The 27,308-nt window shown below is 41.7% G+C and overlaps 1 protein-coding gene across 2 annotated transcripts in view; it reads left to right on the top strand.

Annotated features, from left to right (window-relative positions):
- Window positions 1-27,308, top strand: part of igdcc4 (immunoglobulin superfamily, DCC subclass, member 4) — a 160,121-nt gene that overhangs the window by 63,142 nt on the left and 69,671 nt on the right. For both annotated transcript variants that reach the window (XM_043677316.2, XM_043677318.2), the window contains one exon: window positions 19,247-19,381. In XM_043677316.2, coding sequence (XP_043533251.2) covers window positions 19,247-19,381 — 135 coding nt within the window. The remainder of the gene's footprint in view (window positions 1-19,246; window positions 19,382-27,308) is intronic.

Genomic DNA, 27,308 nt, shown 5'->3' with positions numbered 1-27,308 from the left:
GGAGAACATGCAAAGTCCACACAGTCATCCAAGGGAAGAAACAAACCCGACCCGTTTCCAGTGCGTGAGGCAGTAGTGCTAACCACCAAGTCACTGTGCTGCCCATTCACAGCAGTGAACATGTTTTAAAAACAAAAGATTTTTAGATCAATCTTAAATTTTTTCACATCACGCACAACTGAACAGCTTTTTTTTCCCCACCACCAGACCACCTGTGGTATCTTTAATCTATTAATCAAACAATTGATTAATTTACATGCCAAGCTTGTTAAGGGGATTTCGGACATTCTTCCGTTTGACGGTTTATTGAACCATTTGGGATTGTTACAAGTTCCTAGTCACATCAACCAATTGTCTTATCCCTAGTTAGATATCAAAACAAACAGGTTAACTTTTGAAATTGAATGGCTCCCTTTTAATATGTCAGAAAATCAGAATAAATAATTGTCAATGACGCAATAGTTTTGCCAGTAGTAAAATATGAATACTTAGGTATCAGTTTGTAAGATTATTAGTTATACACAAATACGTTTTGTTGATATTCTAGCCACCAATACCAGGTTAAATCTCACATTAGTTATAAGGGGCTTGCCATTCTTCAATAATTTGTTGGGTAATTTTTCAAATCTTCAGTAGGATATGGTAACAGCAACAACAATTTGGACTTTCATAGGCTATCCCTAGATGCTTCACGGGCATAACAGTCAAACTTTGACACTGATCCACGTAAGGAGATAATTAGGTCAGATGACTGGAACTGAAAAGTTGTCATTATGAATCTGACCTGAGTTGTTAGAAGTTGATGAGTGATATTAGAAGACCATACGACCTAAGCAAGCAATATTGATGTATGTTTTAAGGCATAACCAGACTTCTTTCTTTTTCAGTCAGTACAATTTTAAATTAATCTTATGGTTCTCTGTTTTAAATGACATAAATTAAAACCATAAAGAATATTCTATTATAAAACCAGAAGATATAGGAGCAGAAATTAGGCCATTCAGCCCATTGAGTCTGCTCTGCTATTCAATCATGGCTGATACGTTTCTCAATCCCATTCTTCTGTCTTCTCCTTGTAACCTTTGATCCACTTAACAATTAAGAACCTATCTATCTCTCAAATGTACTCAAAGACCTGGCCTCCGCAGCCTTCTACGGCAATGAATTCCACAGATTCACACTTGTCTGGCTGAAGAAGTTTTTCCTCATCTCCGTTCCTAATCTCCCTTTACTGTAAGACTCTGTCCTCAGGTCCTAGTCTCTCCTAATGGAAACATCTTCCCAATGTCCATTCTATCCAGGCCTTTCAGTGTTCTCTAAGTTTCAATTAGATCCTCCCTCATCCCAATCTTCAAATGTTCCTCATATATTAAGTCTTTCATTCTTGGTTTCATTCTTGTGAACCTCCTCTGGACCCACTCCAGGTCCAGGTCCTTAGATATGGGGCCCAAAATTGCTCACAATATTCTAAATATGGTCTGACCAGAGCTTTATAAATCCTCAGAAGTACATCCCTGCTTTTATATTCTAGTCCTTTTGAAATAAATACCAACATTCATTTGCCTTCTTAACTACCGAATCAACCTGCAAGTTAACATTAAGGGAATATTGGATTGGGGCTCCCAAGTCCCTATGCACTTCAGATTTCTGAATTCTATCACATTTAGAAAATTGTCTATGTCTCTAATCTTCGTACCAAAGTGCATGACCTCAGGGTTGCTCACATTGTATTCTATCTGCCACGTCTTTGCCTACTCTCCTACTCAGTTTAAATCTTCCTTCAGCATCCTTGCCTCCTCACTACTAACTGTCCTGCCACCTATCTTTGTATCATGTTCAGACTTGGCCAGAATGCCCTTAGCTCTTTCATCTAGATCATGATTGTATAAAGTGAAAGGTTGTGGTCCCAAAACTGATCCTTGCGGAACTCCACTAGTCACTGGCTGTCATCCTGAGAAAGACCCTTTTAACCTCGCTCTCTATTTCTTGCTAGACAACCAATCTTCTGTCCATGCTAGTACCTTGCCTCTCACACCATGTGTTGTTATCTTACTCTGCAGCCTCCTTTGCAGCATCTTGTTTGAGGCCTTCTGAAAGTCCAAGTAAATAGATTATCAATGCTGCTCGGTACCTCCACAAAGTTTTATAACAGATTTGTCAGGTATGACCTCCCCTTCATGAACCCATGTTGCTTTTGCTCTATTTTACCCTGCATTTCCAAGTATTCAGAAATCTCATCCTCCAAAAAGGACTCCAAAATCTTACCAACAACTGAGGTCAGGTGAATCAGCTTATAATTTTCTGTCTTCTGCCTGACTTCCTTCTTAAACAGGAGGGTTACAGTCGTGATTTTCCAGTTCTCTGGGACCCTTCCTGACTCTCGTGATTCCTGAAAGATCACCACTAACACCTCCACTATCTCTTCACTTATCTCCTTCGGAACTCTGGGGTGTAGTCCATCTGGTCCAGGTGATTTATTTAGAACATAGAACAGTACAGCACAGAACAGGCCCTTCAAGCCACGATGTTGTGCCGACCACTGATCCTAATGTATGCACCCTCACATTTCTGTGACCATATGCGTGTCCAGTAGTCTCTTAAATGTCCCCAATGACCTTGCTTCCACAACTGCTGCTGGCAACGCATGCCATGCTCTCTCAACTCTCTGTGTAAAGAACCCGCCTATGACATTCCCTCTATACTTTCCTCCAACCAGCTTAAAACTATGACCCCTCGTGTTGGTCATTTCTGCCCTGGGAAATAGTCTCTGGCTATCGACTCTATCTATGCCTCTCATTATCTTGTATGCCTCAATTAGGTCACCTCTCCTCCTCCTCTTCTTCAGACCTTTCAGTTTTTCTAGCACCTTCTCCTTGGTGATGGCTACCATACTCACCTTTGACCCCCTGACTCTTTTGAATTTTTGGGATGCTAATCATGTCTTCCGCTGTGAGGACTGACGCAAAGTACTTGTTCAGTTCCCCTGCCATTTCTTTGTTCCCCATTACTACTTCCCCAGCATCATTTTCCAGCGGCCCAATGTCCACTTTTGCCTCTCTTTTATCCTTTATATCTCTAAAGAAACTCTTGGAATCTTTTATAATACTGGCTAGCTTACCTTCCTATTTAATCTTTCCCCTCCTTATTTCTTTTCTGGTTGTCCTCTGTTGGTCTTTGTAGACTTTCCCACTACCCTCTGCCACATTATATGCTTTCTCTTTTGCTTTTATGCTGTCCCTGACTTCCGTTGTTGGTTTGTCATCCCTTTAGTACGCTTCTTTTCCCTAAGGGTGATTTTTTTTTTTGCTGTGTCTCCCAGATTACTCCCGGAAGCTCCTGTCATTGCTGTACCACTGTCTTTCCTGCTAGGTTCCCCTCCCAGTCTATTCTGGCCAGCTCTTTACTCATGCCTCTGTACAGTTGTTCTGTTATAATGAGCATTTATTTAACACAAATTGGCTATAACGTGATTGGCAAACTGTGGAATTGTTTGCTTAACGTGAACGGTTTTCCATAGTGTGATTTTCTATATCGTGGGTTGCAGAGGAATGCAACTGTAGTTGCTTTTATTCAACTGTAATACTGTAACAGCTGATTACTGCTTCTCCATCTCAAATTGCAGAGTGAATTCTATCATATTATGGTCACTGCCTCCTAAGGGATCCTTCACATTAAGCTCCCTTATCAAGGGATGAAGACTGGGAGCCAAATATCCAAGGATACACATCCTATCGAAAAGACAGGCAGGTGGGCAGAGGGGAGCCTCATTACACATCACTAAATCCAGAATTGCCTATTCCCTACTGGGCTTGACCACAAGCTGCTCCAAAAAGCCATTGGTAGACGTTACACAAATTCCTTTTCTTGCGATCCACTATCCCCAACCCGATTTTTCCCAATCTGCCAACATATTAAAATCCCCCATGATAACTGTAGCCTTGCCTTTTTTACTCACGTTTTCTATCTCCTTGTGTATCTTGTGCCCCATATCCTGAGTATTGTTTGGACTACTGCCTCTACGTAACTCCCACTTTGTTTTTTTTAATCTTTGCGGTTCCTGAAATCTGCTCACACAGATTCCACATAATTGATTTAATTCCATTTTTTATTAATAAGACAACCCCACCCCTCTGCCCACCTGCCTGTCTTTTCAATAGGATGTGCATCCTTGGTTAGTTGGACTCTTGGTCTTGATCGCCGTGCAGTCACACCTCATTGATGCTCACCTTGTCATATCTGCCAATTTTAATCTGCGCCACAAGCTCATTTACCTTATTTTGTATACTGTGTTCATTCAAATATAACACCTTCAATCCTGTATTTACCATCCCTCTTGTCATTGTCATCCCTTTATCTTATGTGCTTGAAGTAAGATTTCTGACCCTTTCTAGATACTCTGTTCTTTTTGTGTTCTTGGAACTTGAGTAACCTCTCCTGAGTTCTCCTTTATTTTCATACTTTTCCATGCAGTTCAATCCACCCCCACAGAGGTTAACCTGCTGCTTTGTTATACTTCTTGGAGTTTTAAGGCCCTCCCCCTCCCCGGTCCTGTTGACCACCCTATTTACTCTTTTTGCTAGAACATTAGTCCCAGTTCAGCTCAGGTGGTGACAGTCCCAAAGATAGAGATTCCTCCTGTTCCAAACTAATGCGAGTGCCCCATGAAATGGAACCCTTCTTTTCTGCATGTTTACTTCCCTTATTCTCACGTCACTATGCCAATTTTCACGTGGCTCATGTAATAATCTGGAGATTATAACTGTTGAGGATCTGTTCTTTAATTTAATTCCTAGTTCCTGATGATCCCCAAACAGGTCCTCTTTCCTTGTCTTTCCTATGTTGACTCTTACTGGTTTTAGTCTCCATAAGGATTAGCAATAAATGATTTGCCCACTTTGCTCAAAACACAAGTTATGGCTAAGATCTTGCAAAAGGATGCTTAAGTTGTCACTTTAAATAATAAAAGTGTTTATTTGAGTGATTCAAGTAATAGAATGTGGTGCTGGAAAAGCACAGCAAGTCAGGCAGCATCTGAGGAGCAGGAGAATCGACATTTTGGGCATAAGCCCTTCATCAGAAACCTTCATTGATCCCTGATGAAGGACTTATGCCCGAAACGTCGATTCTCCTGCTCCTTGGATGCTGCCTGACCTGCTGTGCTTTTCCAGCACCACACTTGACTGATCTCCAGCATCAGCAGTCCACACTTTTTACTGATTCAAGTAATAGCACTAATCTAGTTGTACACATATGAAAACGTATCATTTTGATAGCAAAGTTTCTCATGCTTGAGAAATGATGTATTCTCCCTACATTTCTCAGTAAATGGCTGCACCAGTTGGGATGTACTACTATTAAAATGTGAAATTGGCAGCAAAAGCCAAAGGAAAGCTAACCATGCCTGATGTAATGTGTGTTTTGTTTCTGTGCATTTAATTATACTATACTATCATTTTAATATTGGTACGATATTGTGGTGAAATATGTGTAGTTGTAGTTATAGTTATAACCAGGCCAGCAGCAGCTAGTTTTCCTTGAAATAATAGCCCCCAATTGCAGTTCCAGCCTTTCCTGAAAAATAGAAACATGTTTCTTTTTTCTCAAGTGGCCAGACTACAGACTGCCTGGGTTTGGATCCATCACATTTTGCCACATGCAAAATATAAGCAAGGAAGGAAAGAGTTTAATTCGCAAGAACTAGATTTAAGTAAGGGAAAGGTAGGAAACAATGTTGAGGGGGAGGTTGAGGGAGCTTAGCAAGATTTTCCACCAATGATCTCAGGCTGCACAGTAGGTCAGATGAATGTTTCACAATACAACATAAAGAAGGATGCCTTTGTCAGCGCAGCTGTAAATATAAACCATGTGGAGCAAAATGCTGTACTCGGTTGAGAAATCGCTTATTGGAAAAAGACCGTTGTTATTTGATACCTTCCATGAATAAAATAATTTGCTGTTGGTTGATAATTAAAATGAAAATTTAGCACTTGGCAGTTTGTCACAATAATAAATTCTTACTGGATTATAATTTGTTGGCTGCCGAGTATTACCAGCATGTATTAATTTATATTTTCACAGCCATTAGAAACTTGGAGACAGATTTTAGTAAAATAAATGAATCTTCCATATCATTTACAGATAATAAGCTCATTAACTTCTTCAGAAACCAAGGACTGAGCATATATTTGTAAATATCATGTTGCAAATGGGCTGTTGTGCTACTTTATTATTTCCCAGCTAAGGCCAAGTAATTGGAACAACCCACGGACGAATAAAAATGACAAAGTACTGATCTTTCTGTGAATTGATCTAACCTTTTCTTGGGAGCCTATTTTTAGATGTTACTTCGAGAGGTACGATTTAAAAGAAAAAACTGTTTTCTTTAGGTTGTATATAAATGACCAATTTGGCACTGCCTAGGTGGCAGTATGGGGCAAACCAAAGGTGTGATAACATGTATGAGGGTAATTTTATATTGGCAGATTTTACACTGGGTTGACATCCATTTAGCATTAAACCCTTACCTAAATGCACAGGGATAAAGTCAAGTTTTCCTTGGCTTAGCAAAACATCTGCTATGGAATGATTACTTAGAGTAGAGTCTTATAAGGGTTTGAGTGACGTGGGCTATGTTGAGGTTTGTGGCAGAATTGGCCTATTACTACCTTTTGACATATAATGTGGGTTTTTTGCAAGGCAGATGTGAGTTGCCACTTAAGGGGTTGATGCTTGTTAAGTGCCTTGTTCATACCCAAGCTCACCTCATTAATATTCAACTTCCTATCTTAGTAAATGTGATGAACAGGCTAGATTTGAAGAAATTTTGACGTGGAAATCTCAATGAGTGCCAGGTGATTTTATCTCATCGTTTGCTCGGGAGGACCTCCATGTTGCTTTTGACTAAATAGCATCCTCTGAATCATTATGGCAACTCTCTGATACACTTGCAAGCCACTAGAAATGTACAGGCTTGCACTGCATGGAGTACCTGCAATTAGGAAAGACTGCAGAAGGGACAGTTTATATGCGTGGATAAAGACGCTGCTCGAGGAGTGAATGAAGGTGAATCTCATGGCTGCATGCTTGCTCTCTTCTTTTCATAATATGTTTTATTAAGAAAAAATAGATTTTTAAATATTCCAGCAAATACAAAACAATGCAATTCAAAACAATACAAAAATAGTACAAAGCTAAACCCAAATAATAACAAAAAAAATTCCCCAACCCACCCTCCTTAACGAATGTATATAATATATAGAGAAGTATAAAATTAAAAAAAACTAAAACCAAAAATCTAAACTAGCTATTTAACTAAATAAATACCTAACAACAAACAAATAAATAGTAATAGCTCAGCCAAACAAAACATACATGCATTCACAGTTCCTCCTCCCTGGATATTGGACTCATGAAACATAATCGTTACGGCTATATAAAAGCCCTTGTTAGTGTGGCAGATAAATCTGTGTCCAGGTATTTCAAAAAGGGTTGCCATGTCTTGTAAAAGTTCTCAGTTTTGTGGTGTAGCATATTTGTGAGAGAATCCAGGGGAATATGCTCCATAACAATCTTCCGCCAACCCGACAGGCCTGGGTGTTTTTCGGAAATCCAACCTAGCAAGATGTTCTTCTTTGCACAGAATGTAAGAATATTGAAAAGTTTTTTCTTATGCGCGTCTGCAGGAAATACAATGGGTAGGCCCAAAAGGAGCGAAGTAAGGTCCTTCTCCACTCCTACACGTAAAGTCCTCTCCATTGCAGCCACCACAGCGCTCCAATATGTTTGAAGCCTGTCACAAGACCAAAGACAATGGGTAAGAGTGCCCGTGCAGACCTTGCACTTGGGGCATGCTGAAGATACCCCTAGTTTAAATTTTGACAAATGGTCTGGGGCTAAGTGGACCCTGTGGAGAATCTTCAACTGTAAAGCATGGGTCCTATTGAAAATTGATATCTTCCTTGCATTCTCCCAAATATCCTCCCATGCTTCTGAAGAAACTTCAACACCCAGCTCTCTTTCCCACATCTTGCAGAGTTGATCAGACTCATCTGAGGTGGCACCCCCAATTGGTGATATAGAGTACTGACAGACAGTGTACTCTTAGCCCTTAGTACCCCTCTTTCTATGTCAGATTTGTAGGGATCAGTCAAAAATGTGGTCTTTTTTTTTAATAAAATCCCTAACTTGAAAAAAACAAAAGAGGTCTCTATTAGGTAACTCGTACTTCCGTACTAACTGATCGAAGGACATCATTACATCTCCCTCAAATAAATCACCCATGCAAGATATACCCCTAGCTGCCCAACGTTTAAATCCTGAATCTATCATACCTGGTTGAAAATCCGGCAGACCCACGAAAGGTGTAAAGAAAGATGTTTTGCCTATATTACCTTCCCTCTGCCGAATTGCCCTCCATGCTTTAACAGTATTGATGACTATTGGGTTGTGGCAATATTCCCTGACTGTCCTCACCTTGTCCAAAAACAGCAAACTGATAAGGGGGCACCTTGCCTGGGAGGCTTCGATATCTAGCCATATTGAAAGAGGATCCTCACAAACCCAATCACTCACGTAGGTCAAAAGCGAGCTTAATTGGTAATTTGTAATGTCCAGAAGGTCTACTCTTCCTCTCCCCCCCCCCCCCCCCCCCCCCCCCAAATCTGTGAGGCAACTGCAGTTTGGCTAATTTAATGCGGGGCCATTTACTGTACCAGATAAAGGAGCTGAACCAACCTGAGTGTTTGTTTATTGAAAATCAGGGGGAGCATCCGTATAGGGTATAGCAAACGAGAGAGAATATTCATCTTAATAAGCGCTATCCGACCCAACCATGAGACTGGAAGTGCCTCCCATCTTTGGAGGTCTTGTTTAATTTTTTCAAATAATTGAGTAAAATTATTTGAACAGCCAGTCCAGAACTGGAGTAATGAATATGCCCAAATACACAAAACCCCCCTGTGACCACCTAAATGGGAATCTATAGTCACTCTCAAGAGCCAACTCTTTTGTAAGACCACCCATAGGCATAGCCTCTGATTTAGCAAAATTAATCTTATGCCCTGAAAAAGCGCCAAACATGTGAATGCATTGTATCAGGCAAGGCACTGAGACTGCTGGATTTGTCAAGAAAATTAGAACATCTTCTGCATACAGCGAGGCCTTATGTAATTTTGACCCCACTTCTGGAGTTGATATATTGAGATCCCCACGAATGGCCTCTGTCAACTGTTCAATCGCCAACGTAAAAAGTAATGGTGAAAGGGGACAGCCCTGCCAGCTGCCCCTAGAAATATTAAAATTGCTTGATCGTACCCCGTTGGTAATGACCGCCGTGAGAGGTACACTGTAGAGAACCTTTACCCATCTTATGAAAACTTTGCCCAGACCAAACCGGTCTAGAGTATAGAAAAGGTACGGCCACTCAACTCTGTCAAATGCCTTCTCTGCATCTAAAGAAATCACCAATCCATGTATTGACTGCTGTTGGCATGCTTGAATTACATTAAGCAGCCTCCTAATGTTATTGGAGGATCTGCGACCCTTTATGAAGCCCGTCTGATCCTCTTTAATAATAGAGGGTAACACAGTCTCCAGTCTTAACGTGAGAGCCTTAGAGAGGAACTTAAAGTCCACATTTAAGAGCGAGATGGGCCTGCATGAAGCACAGTCTTCCGGATCCTTCTCTTTTTTAAGGATAAGTGAAATATTGGCCTCTCTCAGACATGGTGGGAGACAATCATGACTATATGAATCATTAAACATATTCAGCATCGGGCCTGACAGTATACTTATAAATTCCTTATAGAATTCATTGGGAAGTCCATCAGGACCGGGCACCTTTCCAATCTGAAGCTGCCTCGCAGCTTCCTGTACTTCTTGCTCTGATAATGGGGCATTGAGAAAGGACTGTTGTGCGGGAGTCTCACCTAGGAGCTTCAAATCTCTAAAAACGGATTCCATTTTCGCCTGCCCCTCCTCACAATTCTCAGACTGATATAACTTAGACTCTCTGGAACGCCACATTAATCTTTTTAGAATCACATGTTAGGTTCCCAGACCCTTCCCTAATTGCTGTAATGGTTTGTGGGGCACTTCTCTTTCTAGCAGGTATGCTAAGTATTTGCCTGGCTTGTCACCATGCTCGTATAACCTTTGCTTTGTAAAAGCCAGCTCCTTCTTTGCTGTCTGTGTGAGCACGGAATTTAGTGCAAACCGCAGTGCCGTAATCCTCTGTAGTTTGACCAACGAGGGTCTGTCAAAATCGGCCTTCTCGGCTGCCTTCAACCGTGCTTCAAGGAGACGTTGCTGCTCACCCTTCTGCCGCTTCCTACTGGTGGAATATGAAATAACTAACCCCTGGCATAAGCTTTGGCAGTTTCCCAGAGAATAGATGAGCTATCAACCGAGCCTATGTTGATGTCTAGGAATGCCCGAAATTCCCTAGAGAAATACTCCACAAACTTACTGTCCATGAGAATAAAAGGGTCCATTCACCAGTACCTTGAATCCACTGTAATATCCTTAATCTTAACCATGACTCTATGAGGTACACTGGAGCATGATCAGAGATGGTAATTACCAATCGTACAGGATGTCACCAGATCCAGGGTTACCGCAGGGGTCAGAAAAATAATCAATCCTCATGTGACATCTATGCAGATTGGAGAAAAATGTGAAATCCCTACCTGTCGGGTGGAGACACCTCCAGACATCCACCAACCCTACCTAATTCCCCACACAAACCCAATAACTGTTTAGTTTGTGCAGAGGGTATCGAGGGACCTTTAGGCAACCTATGTATTCTGGGGTCCATGAGGCAGTTAAAATCTCCCCCTATAATGATGTGCCAAGACTTGAGACTTATCAGTTTAGAAAAAGCATCTACCAAGAATTTAAGAGGATGAGCTGGGGGAAAATAAACATTTAAAATACCATATTCTTCCCCATTTATCATTGCTTTAAGAATTACAAACCTCCTGTATGTGTCTTTAACACATTCCAACAATTTAAATGAGAGATTTTTCCTAACCAATATAGCCACTCCCCTACTTCTGGTATTAAATGATGAAAAATAAACTCGGTCAAAGCCATTCTGCTGTGATTTCAGATGCTCCATGTCATCCAATGTGTCTCCTGTAACAAAGCAATATCCACCTTCTCCTTTCTAAGACTCAAGAGTACCTTCTTCCTCTTAATTGGTGAGTGACTTCCCTTGATATTCCAGTTACACCATTTAATCAAATCATTAGCCATAATCTTCTGCAATTACATTTAACCTGAACCACAAATTGTTGAGCCTTAGTGTCGCATAGTCCACCAAATATAAAAACTACATAAACTAAAACCACTACATTTAACAAACATACTATACAAAATTATTAAAAATAAAAAACAACAAAAACCAGAAAACAAACCAACATATAAAGCGCCAATAGCACTGAGTAGGGGAACCCACCCCCTGCCTGGAGGTGGCAACTACCTGTCCCGAACTGCCCATAAATAGACATCTAACCATCTCAACCACCTTCACTTCTCCCAGCTCGAGCTGCATCGCAAGCACAAGCTAAAACGAATAAACATCCCGTAGAATATCAATATGAATTTTAAAAATTCTTTTATAAAAAGAGGGGGAATAAATACCCCACTGATCCTTTGGTATGTCCTAACTTAGAAATTTAAAATGTACATCTTAACCACCGCCAGACATAGTTTGAACCAAATTATTATCAATAGAGGGAAAAAAAAGGGGGAGAAACAAAGTTCCAACCGGATTTCCTCCATTTCTTTTACAGAATGATAAACGCATACCCAAGCAACGATATTTATACATACTACAATTGTTTAATTTAGGTTAGTTTGTCCACAAAGTCTCTTGCCTTCTCCGATGTGTCAATCCATCTCCGGTGATCCGAAGCACTGCCGGATATCTCAGGGAGTACTGAATCCCAAGCTCCTTCAGTCTTCTCTTGACACCATCATACAATTTTCGTTTCTGGATCACCGCCGCTGAAAAGTCCTGAAAAAGCATGATCTTAGACCCCTCGTAAATTAGGGCCTTTAGATCCTTCCCCTGGAGTCTGGAAGCCTCCATGACTCTCTCCTTATCCTGGTAATGATTGAACCGCACCAGGAAAGGACGAGGGCGTTGACCCAGACCCGACCTCCACGCTGCAACCCAGTGAGTCCTCTCTATCTTCAATCCTCTCATGCCGGTCTCCAAGTCAAGGAATTTCGGAAGCCAATCTTCAACAAATTCTGCAGGCTGCTCACCTTCCTTACCTTCAGGCAGACCGATGATCCGAATGTTTTTTCTCGTGCCCTGCTTTCAAGATCATCCACTTGGTCATGCACATTACGAACCTGCGTCTTCAGGGCTTGGATCTCTTCCTTGAATGAACTGGCATCAGCTTCCACCACTGTGACCTTGTGCTCCACCTCATTCGTCCTTTTCTCCAGGTCTCCCAGCTGCTGCTCATGCTTCTGCAGCATGAGAGAGACAGGAGCCAGCTTCTCTTCAATCTTTTTCCCCAACATCTCGCGAGATTTCGAGAGCTGGTTCACCAGGTCCTGGAGAGTAATTGGCTCCCAGGCTGCTGCAAGCTGAGCTGCAGACCCGGTCTCAGATGCGCCTCCTCCCTTTTTAGGCATTTCTGGACAGCTGAAAATACAGGTACGTCAATTTTTAAATGTTTCTTGGGGCTCCACAGTCTTTCCAACGCCCCAAGATATCCTGATGACCTGGGTTGGGTGGGTTAAAGGACCGTCCTGCTCTTCTCAGATCGCCGCCATCTTAGATCCCCCATGCTTGCTATCTTATTGCTCACTCACTTAGTGTCTGCCTGCATGATTGTACAATGCATGCCTTTGTCTTCCCATGCCATTTATTGCAGTCACAAGGCAAGACAACTTGCCTTGCTGGCAGCAGTCCTCTGTTAAGGGGGATATGCCTTGCTGTATGGCAGTATACTATGCCAGTCTCTAGCTTTCCCGTGAGTCATCAGCTTACACAGTAAGCATTGTGGGTGGGTGGGTAGGTAATAGGTCATTAGGCCTAACACAGTCAGGGAACTGTATATACACTAGGCATATTTTGGGAGCTGCTTATCTGGGACTGTGTAGTTGGGGTGTTCAAAGAGGTGAGCCATGTCTGTCCTGCAGGCCTGCCCTCTCACAAAGGACAAAAGGAGATTGACGAGGGGTGGTCAAGGGTGCTACTGCCACACCAAGGGGCTTTGGCAATAATTCTTTGAGACGAGGGATGACAAGCTGGGGCAATAGGGGTTATGACAACTGTGAAAATGGGCAAAAGTATGTGCAAGGGGAGAACACAGTAAATCATGGATGGTAAGGGAGTCTTGTGAGAGGGTTTTTCGCCATGGTCAGAAGCACCCTGGCTTCAGACAGGTTGGATAGTGTATGACCACATCTAACATGGTCACTGCATGTGCTAAGGACTAGGGTGGAAAGGTGGGCAGATGCAGACTCCCGTAGATGTGCTGGCTGGGAACCTGGGGAAGTGTGAAGTCTATGTGGTTCACAGGAAGGGTGGGAATTTTGGAAGTTCATTGACATGTAGAGGTGGAGGCTTGAACCTACTGGTCAAGAATTGCTCACCTTCATCATGCTGGAAATCAAAAGTATGCAGAAAATAGCTGTGATCACCCTCTGAGTGGGTAGGAGAAGTGCCTTGATCTGTGAGTAAGGGGATAGGAAAAGCCCACTGGCATGGGGGTATTTAAAAGAAAACAAGATTACACACAGACCCATGTTCTGTACAGGACAAAGACTTTACAGGGTCCCTAATCCCTGGATGTTGTCATACATTGACCTCCTGTTTGCTCTGCACTGTCCCAGGCCTTGCTGACCAACTCATTCAAACCAATAATTTTAAGTCACCGAGGCCAGAGAAAGAATAGAGACATTGTGGGATAAGGTCCAATGGAACTAACAGGAGCAGTTGGGTTGTTAATTAGTTCCCGTTGGGCTATTCCTATTGCTTCCAGATGCCCTATTCCTCTTGCTTCCAGATGCTGCAACATCAAATGTAAAGTTAAAGTAGTGACATTTATACAAAAAAGCGCCACATAATATACAAAGCATTGTTGCCTGTGCCACCTCATAGTCTGATCAATAATTTTTCTTAGTCACCTTCCTACCAGTAAGTCTTTGTGTAGTCCCTGATTCCACATCTGGAGTGGAGAGTGCCTTCTTCATAATGGAGCATATTGGTCTTGGAAGTTTGATTGGGTGACCCCAGGCATGTTTGTGTGTGGACGAGTCAAACATGCCAAACATCCTCTTGCTAGAGGCAACTCAGTTTTCCTTTGCATGAAATTCTAAGTTTTGAAGATGGCTGGCTGTGAGGGGGTGGAGAGGCCAGCTACCTTTAGAGTGTCCAGGATGGAAACGTCGGGAGTGGGACTGCTGGTGGTGGTGCTACATATGGTTCCACCTCTGAATGGGTGCCTCTGTCTATTTGTGAGGAAGGGGCACCAGGAATTCCTATTGGAGTCCTTGCCACCTGTTGCCATGCTTTCAGATCTGAGGACCACTGGCAGGAGCGATCGAGTACAGTTGTGTGTGCGTTTTCAGCAGACTTGTGGTGTTGGACCTAGCTGTCCATGGCAGCTGGCTACTGTCCATAGAGGCAGCCAGGGGTTTGCATGTCTGGCTGGACCGCAGCTTCTGGTAAATGAAGGCAATTGTATCTTATGTATGTTTGCTGCTCCTGTTCCTCCATGTGCATGTGAATAAAGTCCCTGATTTCCGACATTGTAGTCCCTTTACTGCCTGGAGCTGAGCAGCTATCTGGTCTCTGGCAGTCCTTTAGCAACCTGGCCAGTTTTATCCGAGGTATCTGTAGAGCTGTCATAGTGAGATGCTCATCAGATTGTGATTCCATATTTTCTAAGGCTAGCATTCTTCTGAGACCTCAGTACTGTCATTCTTGAGGCCAAGGAATTGGCTTCTACTGGAACTGATCATTTCACTGAGATTGTGACAGTGATGCTGGCAGCATGTGCAAGACATGAGAGAGACGTGCCATGATTAGTGGTTAGAAATGGTGTGAATGATACTAAAAAGATTACTGTGAGAGTTGTAGTGAAATGAAATGTACTTGGTGGTACATGAATGTTTCCTGCAGGAGTGATCCTGATTGTCTTCGAGTGTGTTGCCCCCCCCCCCCCCCCCCCCCATACCCATACAGGCTCTTATTGCCGTGCTGCGGGCTATTTTCCCCTGTATTGAGAGAAAGGGAGGAATTGAATGAGGTGAAAGTAGGTGACACAGTTGTCAGAGCTGGTGCAAGTGGGCTTGGTGATGGGGAACTCTTTTGAGAACATGCGTGCTTAGTGGTTTGGGAGGTTGGGCAACATGTAAAGAACCAAGCAAGGGTACTGTAGGTAACAAAGAGTATTAGTATGCGAGTCATTATTGACCTCCTTATTGCACCTCTGGTAAGCCAGACTCTGGAGACAGCACTGACTAGAGTGGCCACGTAGGGCACATCTGCTTTGGTGTTTAAATATGGAAAGAACTGCAAATCAGAACCAAAAATAGGAATTGTTGGAAAAGCTCAGCAGGTCTGGCATCAGAGTTAATGTTTCAGGTCGGGTGACTGTTCCTCGGTTCTGAAACGTTAATCCTGATTTCTCTCCACAGATGCTGCTCCTAGACCTGCTGAGCTTTTCTGGCAATTCCTACTTTTGTTTCTGCTGTAGTGTAGTTGTGCTGCCTCCTCTGCTGGTCCTCTGGGTAGAGGATTCCTCTTTACACTATCTTCCCAACCAAATCCTCCAGGTCTCACCCGTTCTAGATTAGATTAGATTACTTTAGATTAGATTAGATTAGATTAGATTACTTACAGTGTGGAAACAGGCCCTTCGGCCCAACAAGTCCACACCGACCCGCCGACGCGTAACCCACCCATTCCCCTACATTTACCCTTTTACCTAACACTACAGGCAATTTAGCATGGCCAATTCACCTGAAGTGCACATCTTTGGACTGTGGGAGGAAACCGGAGCACCCGGAGGAAACCCACGCAGACACGGGGAGAATGTGCAAACTCCACACAGTCAGTCGCCTGAGTCGGGAATTGAACCCGGGTCTCTGGCCCTGTGAGGCAGCAGTGCTAACCACTGTGCCACCGTGCCGTCTCTGTTGGAGAATCACAGTGCCATCTTTCCCTTTTCCAACATTTTCTGGAAATGCCCTTGATTAAGAGGGCACCTTCAGAAATGCCAGTGCACAGCAGCCTTTTAAAACTCCAAGGAATTTCGGTCTTTAGGTGGATATCTGGTGAGTGACTTGACTGGGAACAGCATGTGGTAAGCTGGGACTAGAATTGGATGTGAGGAGTGTCATAGGGATGTGATGGCTAGTTAATGAGTCGCATTTGGTACAGTGTGAAGTATCACTCGGCCTTATAGTGGAAAGCACATCCAAAACGCTGTGCAATTCACATTTCGTTAAAACAACATAAGATTCAGCCATTAATGTTTTTTCACTCATTGGATCCGGTAGACACAGATATAAATATTCATTGTGCACACCTTGTTGAAGAGTTGATTATCAAATCTGGCTGGAACATATGAAACTCCAATGGACCTTGCTTTCCTCTAATATAAGTGCACCGAGTATATCTTGGAAAGTAAAGACAACCCTGGCTTAATTTATCCACAACAAATCATCAGCTGAAACCAACTGCCCTCCTCTGAGTTCACCTTGTCCAATGATTGTTGGTGATATATGTAAATGATATAGAAATATTAAAATATAGAAATCTGTATAAATGATATAGAAAAGATGTATGGGGATAATATGTAAATTTGTAGATGTGACAGTGAGGAGGAAAGTATTAGGTTACAAGTGGATGCATCAGGATTGGTCAGCTGAGCAGATCTGTGGCAGATAGAATTTAACTCTGATAAGTATGAAGTGATGCACTTTGGAAGAAGTAACAAGCCAAGCCCATACTCAATGAATGACGAGACACTAGGAAGCTCAGAAGAATAGAGGGACCTTGAGCTGATTGACCATGGTTCCCTGAAGTCGGCAGGTCAGGTTACTAGGGTAGTTAGGAAGTCATACGGGCCATTTGCCTTTATCAGTAATGGCATAGATTATAAGAGCAGGGTGACCCTCTTGTGGGAGTGGTAATGTCCCTGCCCGTGGACCAGGAGGCCTGGATTCAAGTATCAACTACTTCGGAGGTGTGTAGTAACGTCTGTGAAAAGGTTGATTAGAAAATCGGTAAAATAAAATTTTAGACCAGGGAGATTATGTTGAAGCTGTAGAAAGCTGGCACACTGTGGATGGGGCACTTAACTCGGATAAGCTCAGGTTGTTTTCTTTGGAGCAGAGAAGACTGAGAGGGGACTTGATTGAGGAGAAAGTGAGGACTGTTGATCCTGGAGACCACAGTCAAGAGTGTCATGCTGGAAAAGCACAGCAGATCAGGCAGCATTCGAGGTGCAGGAGAATCGATGTTTCAGGCATAAGCCCTTCATCAGGAATGAGAGTGAATACGATTGAGGGGCATGGGCAGGGCGGATAAAAAGCAGCTGTTCCCCTTCGGGTTAGTGACAAGGGAGCATATTTTTAAGGTGAAAGGCAGGAGGTTTAGAGGGGAGTGGAAGAAAAGGTTTTACATTCAGAAGGTGATAGAAATCTGGATTGCACAGGCTAGGAGGATAGTTGAGGCAGGTATTTGTAATAGCATTTGAAATGTCACAACATTCAAGGCAATGGGTCAAATGCTGGAAAGTGGGATCAGTGTTGATCTACAAAACCAAAGGAACTGCAGATGCTATAAATCAAAAATAAAAGTTATTGGAAAAGCTCAGCAGGTCTGGCAGCATTTGTGAAGATAGATCAGAGTTTACATTTCGGTGACCCTTCCTCAGAACAGAATAGTTTTCGCCGGTGCAGGGTGAATGGCCTTTTCTATTGTGTATGATTCTATGAGCCTGGCTGCTGTTTTTGCCTTGTTTTCACTAAACTGATCATACAGCATCTATTCCTGGCTCCCGTACTAGATGAAATTGTAAACAGTGTCCTACCTAAGCATTTTGGCCTTGCTTGCAAATCTGCTAACATAATCCACTGTTCAAACAAGCTGCCTGAACCCCTGTCCTTGCGCAAATTTCATGGTTGTAATGGGCAAACTGTATGGACTAGTAAACCTTTTCCTCTTTGTTATTACGTACTTATACTGAAAATTTTGTTGTATCTGCAATGATCTTGTATAGAAAACTGCCTTTATTAGGTTGAAGTTTATTTGTTTTAAAAAGTGAAATTGTCATGTTATGGTAGCTTTAAATTGAATATGTGTGTGTCAATCAGTGATGGATGGGAGGTATACAATGCTGATAGTTTATGTGTGAATATGCACTTTGAAAATTGTGGATGCTTAAAGAAACGTAGTCTTTAAGGAATTGGAAAGAATAATTGTGCTGCCCAGAAATAATATCTGATTGTCCCTTTGCAGAATAGAAAATATATTTGTTTTCTTCCCTCAAGGAGGGAGGAAGCAGTCTGTGTGCACATTGTGTTTTACTTTGCTGTATTGTTGGGTTTCAGAGACTAGCAGAAACAATCTGTAAGAGTTAATGGGTTTGTCAAAAGTTAAACTTTATTCCTCCAGAAAGTCATATTTATGCAAAGTGGTGGTACTGATCCAGTGTTTAACAGCAGAAAAATGGCAGTTTTCCAGTTTGATAGGTAATGGAAATTGCAGCTTTGGGGAAAGGTTTTGTCGTCCTGGAGAAATATTTCATGCAATAGATGCTTGTAAAGATGCGGTGCATAAATTAAAAACATCATAATTCTTTAATAGCTTTTGTGGTGTTAAGAAGTTGAGGATTTTACAAGTGGAGTTTCGGAGAACCTAAGTGATAAGCGATAACACATGGGGATTTTAAAAATTAGCAAACGCTGAGGCATTTGCAAGTGGTGTTGGAAGCACAGAAGTGATAATTGATAACGTGGGGATTAAAAATTCTGCGAGCGCTTGTAAGAATGTTGAGCAAGTTTAAAAGCATTGATGCATGCAATGATGCACAATATAAGAACTTTTGATGAAGGTGTTGGGGGAGGAAATGTATGCACTTCTGTAAACATTTGAAAAAGGTAAGATCATTGCATCCATGTCAACTAATTAAGTTCTTAATTTGTTTTACCTAAAAGACCACTTGGAATTAATTTGTTGGCCTTTCTGTTGAGTCCAACTATTTTTTTTTAGGAATTAAATCAGTACCGACGGATGTAGTCATCATTGCCCACCCAAAGAATGTGACTGTTACTGCTGGTCAAAGTGCCATTATGGAGTGCTTGGCATATGCTGATCCAACACCATTTGTTTCTTGGATTCGTGAGGGTGAGTTGAAATTAAAATTTAAAATAGAAATAAAGTCAATTTGTGAAGCGGTTTGAGGCCTTACTTAAAGACAACTGTGTTTAATATTAGAGCAATACAATTGGTTTTGACATTGAGAAGGACATACACCATTCATATCTCAAAACTCTGGTTTCTGTAGCTTATAATTTTCCTTAAGTATCATTCCCATTCTAGTTAAGAATTTTCTTTTTCTTTATTCCTATCCCATCAAACTTCCAAGAAATTTGATAGATGTGTTGATTCATTCAGATCAGTGCACTCTAATAATTACAGAAATTGCTAATTAATTACAGAGAAACTCAGCAGATCTGACAGCATCTTCAGAGACCAAACAGTGACCCTTCAGAACTAATTGTTGAGCTCAAAGATTAGCAGCTGAATTTCTACAAACTTTATTTATTTTCTGAGAATACAAATAATAAACATTCTACCTTAGAAGTATACTGTAGTCTCAAGTTGGATCTTTTAGCAAACGTACCTCTGTTTAGGAGGTCATGAGTTCAAACCTCATTGTAGGTTTTTAGAATATAATCTGGATTGACACTTCAGATACTTCGCAGAAGAATTGCTGTGTTGTCCAAGGTACTGTGTCTGGATAAGATATTACATTGAAATGTTTGGTTGTTAAGGTGGATGAAGTAGAACAGGGGTATTTTCCTTTTTCCTTGATTAATATTTATCCATCATAGTAAAATCGGTTAATTTGTCCTTTATTTTATTGCAATTGTTTGACCTCTCAAAGAGAAATTCTGTTTGTCTACATAATAGTGACAGTACATGTGAAGTAATGCATTGATTGAGTTACTTTGGGAAATCCTTAATATGTAAAAGGTGATTTATAAATATAAACTTGTATTTTCTTGCTTACTGTATACCCTCTGTATATCCACAAAATCACAAATTGTAAATTTGCCTGTCCGTGCCAAAAAATAACAATAAAAATCAACATCGGCAGGAAAAAATCTCTTATCCATAATTTTTAACTTATTTTTAACCTACTTTAAACGAGCTCCGCACTTGTATATTTCATCATTCATGGGTATTCTTAGGTACTGAACCTTCGCAGATGTAGGACTATTTCAGAATAGCTCTGTAAAATCTTGCGTATTGAAACTGTGAAGTGTTATGTTCATATTGCACATGAGGTATGATCTGGTTGTTATAGAGTGTTAATGACAAATTTCTTTCAGACAGTTAATGGAGGAGATCAAAAGCCAAACTTCACAGTTGTGGGAGATCAGAAGTAAGATGAGTGAAGAACTCCTCACTGTACTTCTCCCACCAATGTCAATAAACATTTCTTTGTACTATTTTGAGTAAATCACCCCATCACTCTTAAAGGAGCAAACTAAATGCAAATGACCAAATTAATGAATTACCAATTCTTTAAAGGGCTAGTGTCTCATTTTATTCTTTGAAGCAAACAATAATCAAATTAACAAATTGATTAGTTGACCGCCTTTTAAATTGTAGTTCACTTAATTTGCTTAGACAGTCATCTTCCATTTGTATATATTTAATTTAAACAATTAACATTTAAGGTAAGATTTCTTAGTTGCAATATTGGTCATTTTAAGTAAGTGATACTTATTGGGATGAAGGTTTTGTGCTGCAATGGTAGTGTCAGTACCCTAGGTTCAAGTCCCACCTGCTCCAAAGGTATGTCATAACCTGTCTGAACAGGGTGTAAGTTTGCTTGCAAGCTGGAAGATTCATTTTCGGATGTTTTGTCACCATACGAGGTAACATCATCAGTGAGCCTCCCACGAAGCACTGGTGTTATGACCTGCTTCTGTTTATGTTTAGGTTTCCGAGAGTTGGTGATGTCATTTCCTGTGGTGATGTCATTTTACTGCTTTTTTTTCCTCAGAGAGTGGTAAATGCGGTCTAAGTCAATGTGTTTGTTGATAGAGTTCCGGTTGGAATGCCATACTTCTAGGAATTCTCATGTATGTCTCTGTTTGGCTTGTGTTAGGATGGATATGTTGTCCCAGTCGAAGTGGTGTCCTTCCTCATCACATGTAAGGATACTGGTGATAGTGGGTCATGTCTTTTTGTGGCTAGTTGATGTTCATGTATCCTGGTGGCTAGTTTTCTGCCTGTTTGTCCAATGTAGTGTTTGTTACAGTTCTTGCAATGTTTTTGTAAATGACATTTGTTGTGCTTGTTGTCTGTATAGGGTGTTTTAAATTCATTAGCTGCTGTTTTAGTGTGTTGATGGGTTTGTGGGCTACCATGATGCCAAGATGTCTGAGTAGTCTGGCAGTGATTTCCTGAAATGTCTTTGATGTAGGGGAGAGTGGCTCGGATTTCTGGATGTTTTTGTCTGCTTGTTTGGGTTTGTTGCTGAGAAATCGATGGACTGTGTTCATTGGCTACCCGTTCTTTTAGAATACGCTGTATCGGTGATTTTCCTCTGCTCTTCGTAGTTCCTCCATGCTGCAGTGTGTAACTCTCCTACATCAATAGGAAGCGGATCATAACACCCGTGCTTCACTGGAGGCTCACTGATGATGTTACCTAGTATTGTGACGAAATGTCTGAAAATGAACCTTTCAGCACAGCGAGCAAATTTTACATCCAGAACCTCAACCTGAGCTACAAATTTTCTCAAAACTCGCCATGTGGGAACAGGTCAATTAAAAAATGTAATGGAATAGACAAAGTCAACATAAAGTTTCTGAAAAGGTTTTTTTGTGGTGTACTGGGAATGTCCTTACCTCCTGGAATAGGAGGTTTGGGTTCAAGTCCCACCTGCCCCGGAGTTTAGATTAGATTACCTTCAGCCCAACAAGTCCACACCGACCCACCAAAGCGTAACCCACCCATACCCCTACATTTACCCCTTACCTAACACTACGGGCAATTTAGCATGGCCAATTCACCTGACCTGCACATCTTTGGACTGTGGGAGGAAACCGGAGCACCAGGAGGAAACCCACACAGACACGGGGAGAACGTGCAAACTCCACACAGTCAGTCACCTGAGGTGGGAATTGAACCAGGGTTTCTGGCACTGTGAGGCAGCAGAGCTAACCACTGTGCCACCGTGCTGCCCAAACATGTCTGAACAGGTGGTTTAAAGATAATTCTAAAATCCCTCCAGAATACTGGGGCGGCAGACAAGAGAAAATAGGTAGCAGATTATGAAGCACTTTATTGGCAAAGAGCAATATGCTGGAAAAGGCACATCTGTGACTTTATTATTGTTGAGCAAAGTTGAGATGAGTCGAGTGATTTGTTATCCGAAAACACTATGATCTTAATTTGAATTCTCAATCACATGGATAACAGCTTCATTCAGAGATTGGCATAGAGTGTTCTGCCGACCTCATATCAGCATGTTCAAATTTTTTGAGAAGCCAAGGTATCCATCACCTTGCTACAATGCTTTGTTTATCCTTACTAGAGCTGTAGTTTGTTTTTTAAGTGGGACATGCTAAACTCTGAGTAGAACTATGTATTGCTCTCTCAATCCATAATGTTTGTACTCCAGGTTATTCTCTGCAGCACTGATTTTCAAGTGTGTTAGGTACTCCTGACTATTGAAATCCTGACATTCTCAAAACATTCATGCAGTTACTAACGTGCTTATAGGGAGTCAAAAACATTTGCTTCCAATTAAACCTGTTGGACTATAACCTGGTGTTGTGTGATTTTTAACTTTGTACACCCTAGTCCAACACCAGCATCTCCAAATCAAAAACATTTGTGATTGTGTTCCAAGTCAAATACAGAAAAAACGATATGGCAGTAAAACCTTTACTGTGATGAAAGTGGTATTCTGAATAATGTGCAGTAAAAGCAAAATTGACAAGATAATCACTTCAGTTGCAAATATAATATGCAGAAAAGGTTTAGTGATTTACAAGAAGAGTTCTGAATTTTTGCCTGTGCTGGGGGACTTACAGTTCTCATTTGAGATCTCCAGTGGCTTAAATTATGTATTGTTTAATACTGGTTACAATAACCTTATAATATTACTCTGTGAACCCATCCATGGAGAAACACAGAACCTGATTAGGTGTACCCTAGCACTCTGTGAGAAGTTAGAGAAGTGATTGCTGGGCCTCTTGCTGAGATATTTATGTCATCAATAGTCACAGGTGAGGTGCCGGACGACTGGAGGTTGGCTAAAGTGATGCCACTGTTTAAGAAGGACAAGCCAGGGAACTATAGACCAGTGTGCCTGACCAGTGAGCAGTGGTGGGCAAGTTGTTGGAGGGAATCCTGAGGGACAAGATATACGTGTATTTGGAAAGGCAAGGACTGATTAGGGATAGTCAACATGGCTTTGTGCGTGGGAAATCATGTCTCTCAAACTTGATTGAGTTGTTTTGAGGAAGTAACAAAGAGGATTGATGAGGGCAGAGTGGTAGATGTGATCTAGATGGACTTCAGTAAGGCATTCGACAAGATTCCCCATGGGAGACTGATTAGCATGGTTAGCTCTCACGGAATACAGGGAGAACTAGCCATTTGGATACAGAACTGGCTCAAAGGTAGAAGACAGAGGGTGATGGTGGAGGGTTGTTTTTCAGACTGGAGGCCTGTGACCAGTGGAATGCCACAAGGATCGGTGCTGGGTCCTCTACTTTTTGTCATTTACATAAATGATTTGGATGTGAGCATAAGAGGTACAGTTAGTAAGTTTGCAGATGACACCAAAATTGGAGGTGTAGTGGACAGCGAAGAAGGTTCCCCAGATTACAACAGGATCTTGACCAAATGGGCGAATGGGCTGAGAAGTGGCAGATGGAGTTTAATTCAGATAAATGCGAGGTGCTGCATTTTGGGAAAGCAGATCTTAGCAGGACTTATATACTTAATGGTAAGGTAAAAACAATAACTGCAGATGCTGGAAACCAGATTCTGGATCAGTGGTGCTGGAAGAGCACAGCAATTCAGGCAGCATCCGACGAGCAGCAAAATCGACGTTTCGGGCAAAAGCCTTTCATCAGGAATAAAAGGGTAAGCTGGTCAGGCTCACTGGTAAGGTCGTAGGCAGTGTTGCTGAACAAAGAGACCTTGAAGTATAGGTTCATAACTCCTTGAAAGTGGAGTCGCAGGTAGATAGGACAGTGAAGAAGACATTTGGTATGCTTTCCTTTATTGGTCAGAGTACTGAGTACAGGAGTTGGGAGGTCATGTTGCAGCTGTACAGGACATTGGTTAGGCCACTGTTCAAATGTTGCTTGCAATTCTGGTCTCCTTCCTATCGGAAGGATGTTGTGAAACTTGAAAGGGTTCAGAAATGATTTACAAGGATGTTGCCAGGGTTAGAGGATTTGAGCTATAAGGAGAGGCTGAACAGGCTGGGGCTGTTTTCCCTGGAGCATCGGAGGCTGAGAGGTGGCCTTATAGAGGTTTACAAAATTGTGAGGGGCATGGATAGGGTAACTAGGCAAAGTCTCTCCCTGGGGTGGAGGAGTCCAGAACTAGAGGGCATAGGTTTAAGGTGAGAGGGGAAAGATATAAAAGAGACCTAAGGGGCAACTTTTTCACACACAGGGTGGTATGTGTATGGAATGAGCTGCCAGAGGAAGTGGTGGAGGCTAGTACAATTGCAAAATTTAAGAGGTATTTGGATGGGTATATGAATAGGAAGGGTTTGGAGGGATATGGGCTGGGTGCTGGCAGGTGGGAGAGATTGGGTTGGGATATCTGGTCGACATAGACGGGCTGGACTGAAGGGTCTGTTTCCATGCTGTACATCTCTATGACTCTGTTATTAATTTAAGTTTAGTTCGTCAAATGTCAATTAAAAACCTTTGTCCAGCCAATCAAAAGTGTAGGCATTGAAGGTTAACCCAACTGCAAAAAGCCTCATCAACTCAAATCCTGATTTGTAAAATCACGATTTATGTTGAAAAGTGTTGTGGAAGAATCACTGAATGTTCTATAAAAAATTACCAGGAGATGCAGAAAATCCTTCATAAAATTAAACTTTAATCTTGCAAAATAAAAGCTGGGGGATCCAACAAAATGTTTTCCCTAACTCCCCACAAGCTCTTTGTTCTCCTCCAGTTTAGACAATTTGTTGGTCCCGTACTTATCGGATAATATTAGCATAGCCAATCATGCTGGCTTTCTTTGTCTTTCTAAACTAATAGTCATCTGTCACACTGGTTCTTTCCATCACAGCTTAACCTATCACTTTACAACACCATCATCTTCAGCATTACTCATCTCTGTGATTTAATTAACCTATCACAGTGCACTACCATTATCTGTTACTGGAGCCATGTAACATGATCCTGGGCATACATTGAAACACTAAGTTAACTACATAACTATCAGAATAACTTTCGTAATAGCTGCTGATAACTCTGTACTTCTCCCTAAAAATTGTGCCCAGAAAATTAAAGCGTTTATTCTTGCTGAAAGGTAATATTCTTAGAACCTGCCAGTTAAAAGGTATATGTCATCCTGATTTTTAAAGAATGATGTTCAAATACAAATATATTTTGAAGATATTGATGCTCACTACAGTAAATGCAATAAGACAGCTCTGCATTTTATTTTTATGTATTATTTAATTACACACAAAACATGGATGCAAATGCAACTTTTATGTCCAGTAAATAATTGCCTTCTTACAATTGGCATGAATGAAGTAGATTGATCTGGAGGAAGGTATAGGTGATCTGATTAGCAAGTTTGCAGATGAAACTAAGGTTGGTGGAGTAACAGATAGTGAAGGGGACTGTCAGAGAATCAGCAGAATAAAGATAGATTTGGGCAGAGAAATGGTAGATGGAGTTCAATCTGTTCAATATAGTGAATGGAAACACTCTGGGAAAAGATAATGTATGGAGAGATCTGGGTGGTCAGGTCCATTGTACCCTGAAGGTGGCAACACCGGTCAATAGAGTGGTCAAGAAGGCATATACAGCATGCCTTCCTTCATCAGGCGGGGTGTTCCGTGCAAATGTTGGCAGGTCATTCAACAGTTGTATAGGACTTGGTTCGGCCACATTTAGAATACTGCATACAGTTCTGGTTGCCAAATTACCAAAAGGGTTTGGATGCTTTGGAGAAGGTACAGAGGAGGTTCACCAGGATTTTGCCTGGTATGGAGGGTGTTAGCTATGAAGACAGGTTGAGGAGATTAAGGTTATTTTCATTCGAAAGACAGGTTGAGGGGGGACCTGATTGAGGTCTACAAAATCATGAGGGGTATAGACAGGGTAGATAGCAAGAAACTTTTTCCCAGAGTGGGGGATTTAATTACTAGGGGTCATGAATTCAGGTGAGAGGGGAGAAGTTTGAGGGAGGTTCCTTTACACAGAGGGTGGTGGGTGCCTGGAAAGCATTGCCAGCGGAGGTGGTACAGGTGGACACGATAGTGTCATTTGAGTTGTATCTAGGCAGATACATGAATGAGCAGGAAGAAGAGGGATACAGAAGCTTAGAAAATTAGGCAACAAGTTTAGATAGAGGATCTGGATCAACGCAGGTTTGGAGGGCCAAGGGGCTTGCTCCTGTGCTTTAATTTTCTTTGTTCATTTTTGTTATTTGACGTAAGTAGAGGTCAATACTACTTGGATATCATGAGCCAACAGTCAAGTCTGTAGAATTCTGTTTTTCCTTGTCCAGTTATCTTTTCAAATAGTTCCTATATGATGTTGAAAATATCGGAACATTAAATGAGCTAACTGGTTTTAATATCTCATTTAGGTTGAAACTTTATTGCTGGAACAGCACAGCAGGTCAGGCAGCATCCAGGGAACAGGAGATTCGACGTTTCGGGCACAGGCCCTTCTTCGGCCTGTGCCCGAAACGTCGAATCTCCTGTTCCCTGGATGCTGCCTGACCTGCTGTGCTGTTCCAGCAATAAAGTTTCAACTTTGATCTCCAGCATCTGCAGACCTCACTTTCTCCTTAATATCTCATTTAATCTTCC

Source organism: Chiloscyllium plagiosum, unplaced genomic scaffold (assembly GCF_037043375.1).
Source record: "Chiloscyllium plagiosum isolate Xiang-an unplaced genomic scaffold, Cpla_swu_hap1 HiC_scaffold_39, whole genome shotgun sequence".
In the NCBI taxonomy this organism is placed as follows: Eukaryota; Metazoa; Chordata; class Chondrichthyes; order Orectolobiformes; family Hemiscylliidae; genus Chiloscyllium; species Chiloscyllium plagiosum.
Note: the sequence above shows the minus strand (reverse complement) of the source record. Positions and strands in the feature narration are given on the sequence as shown.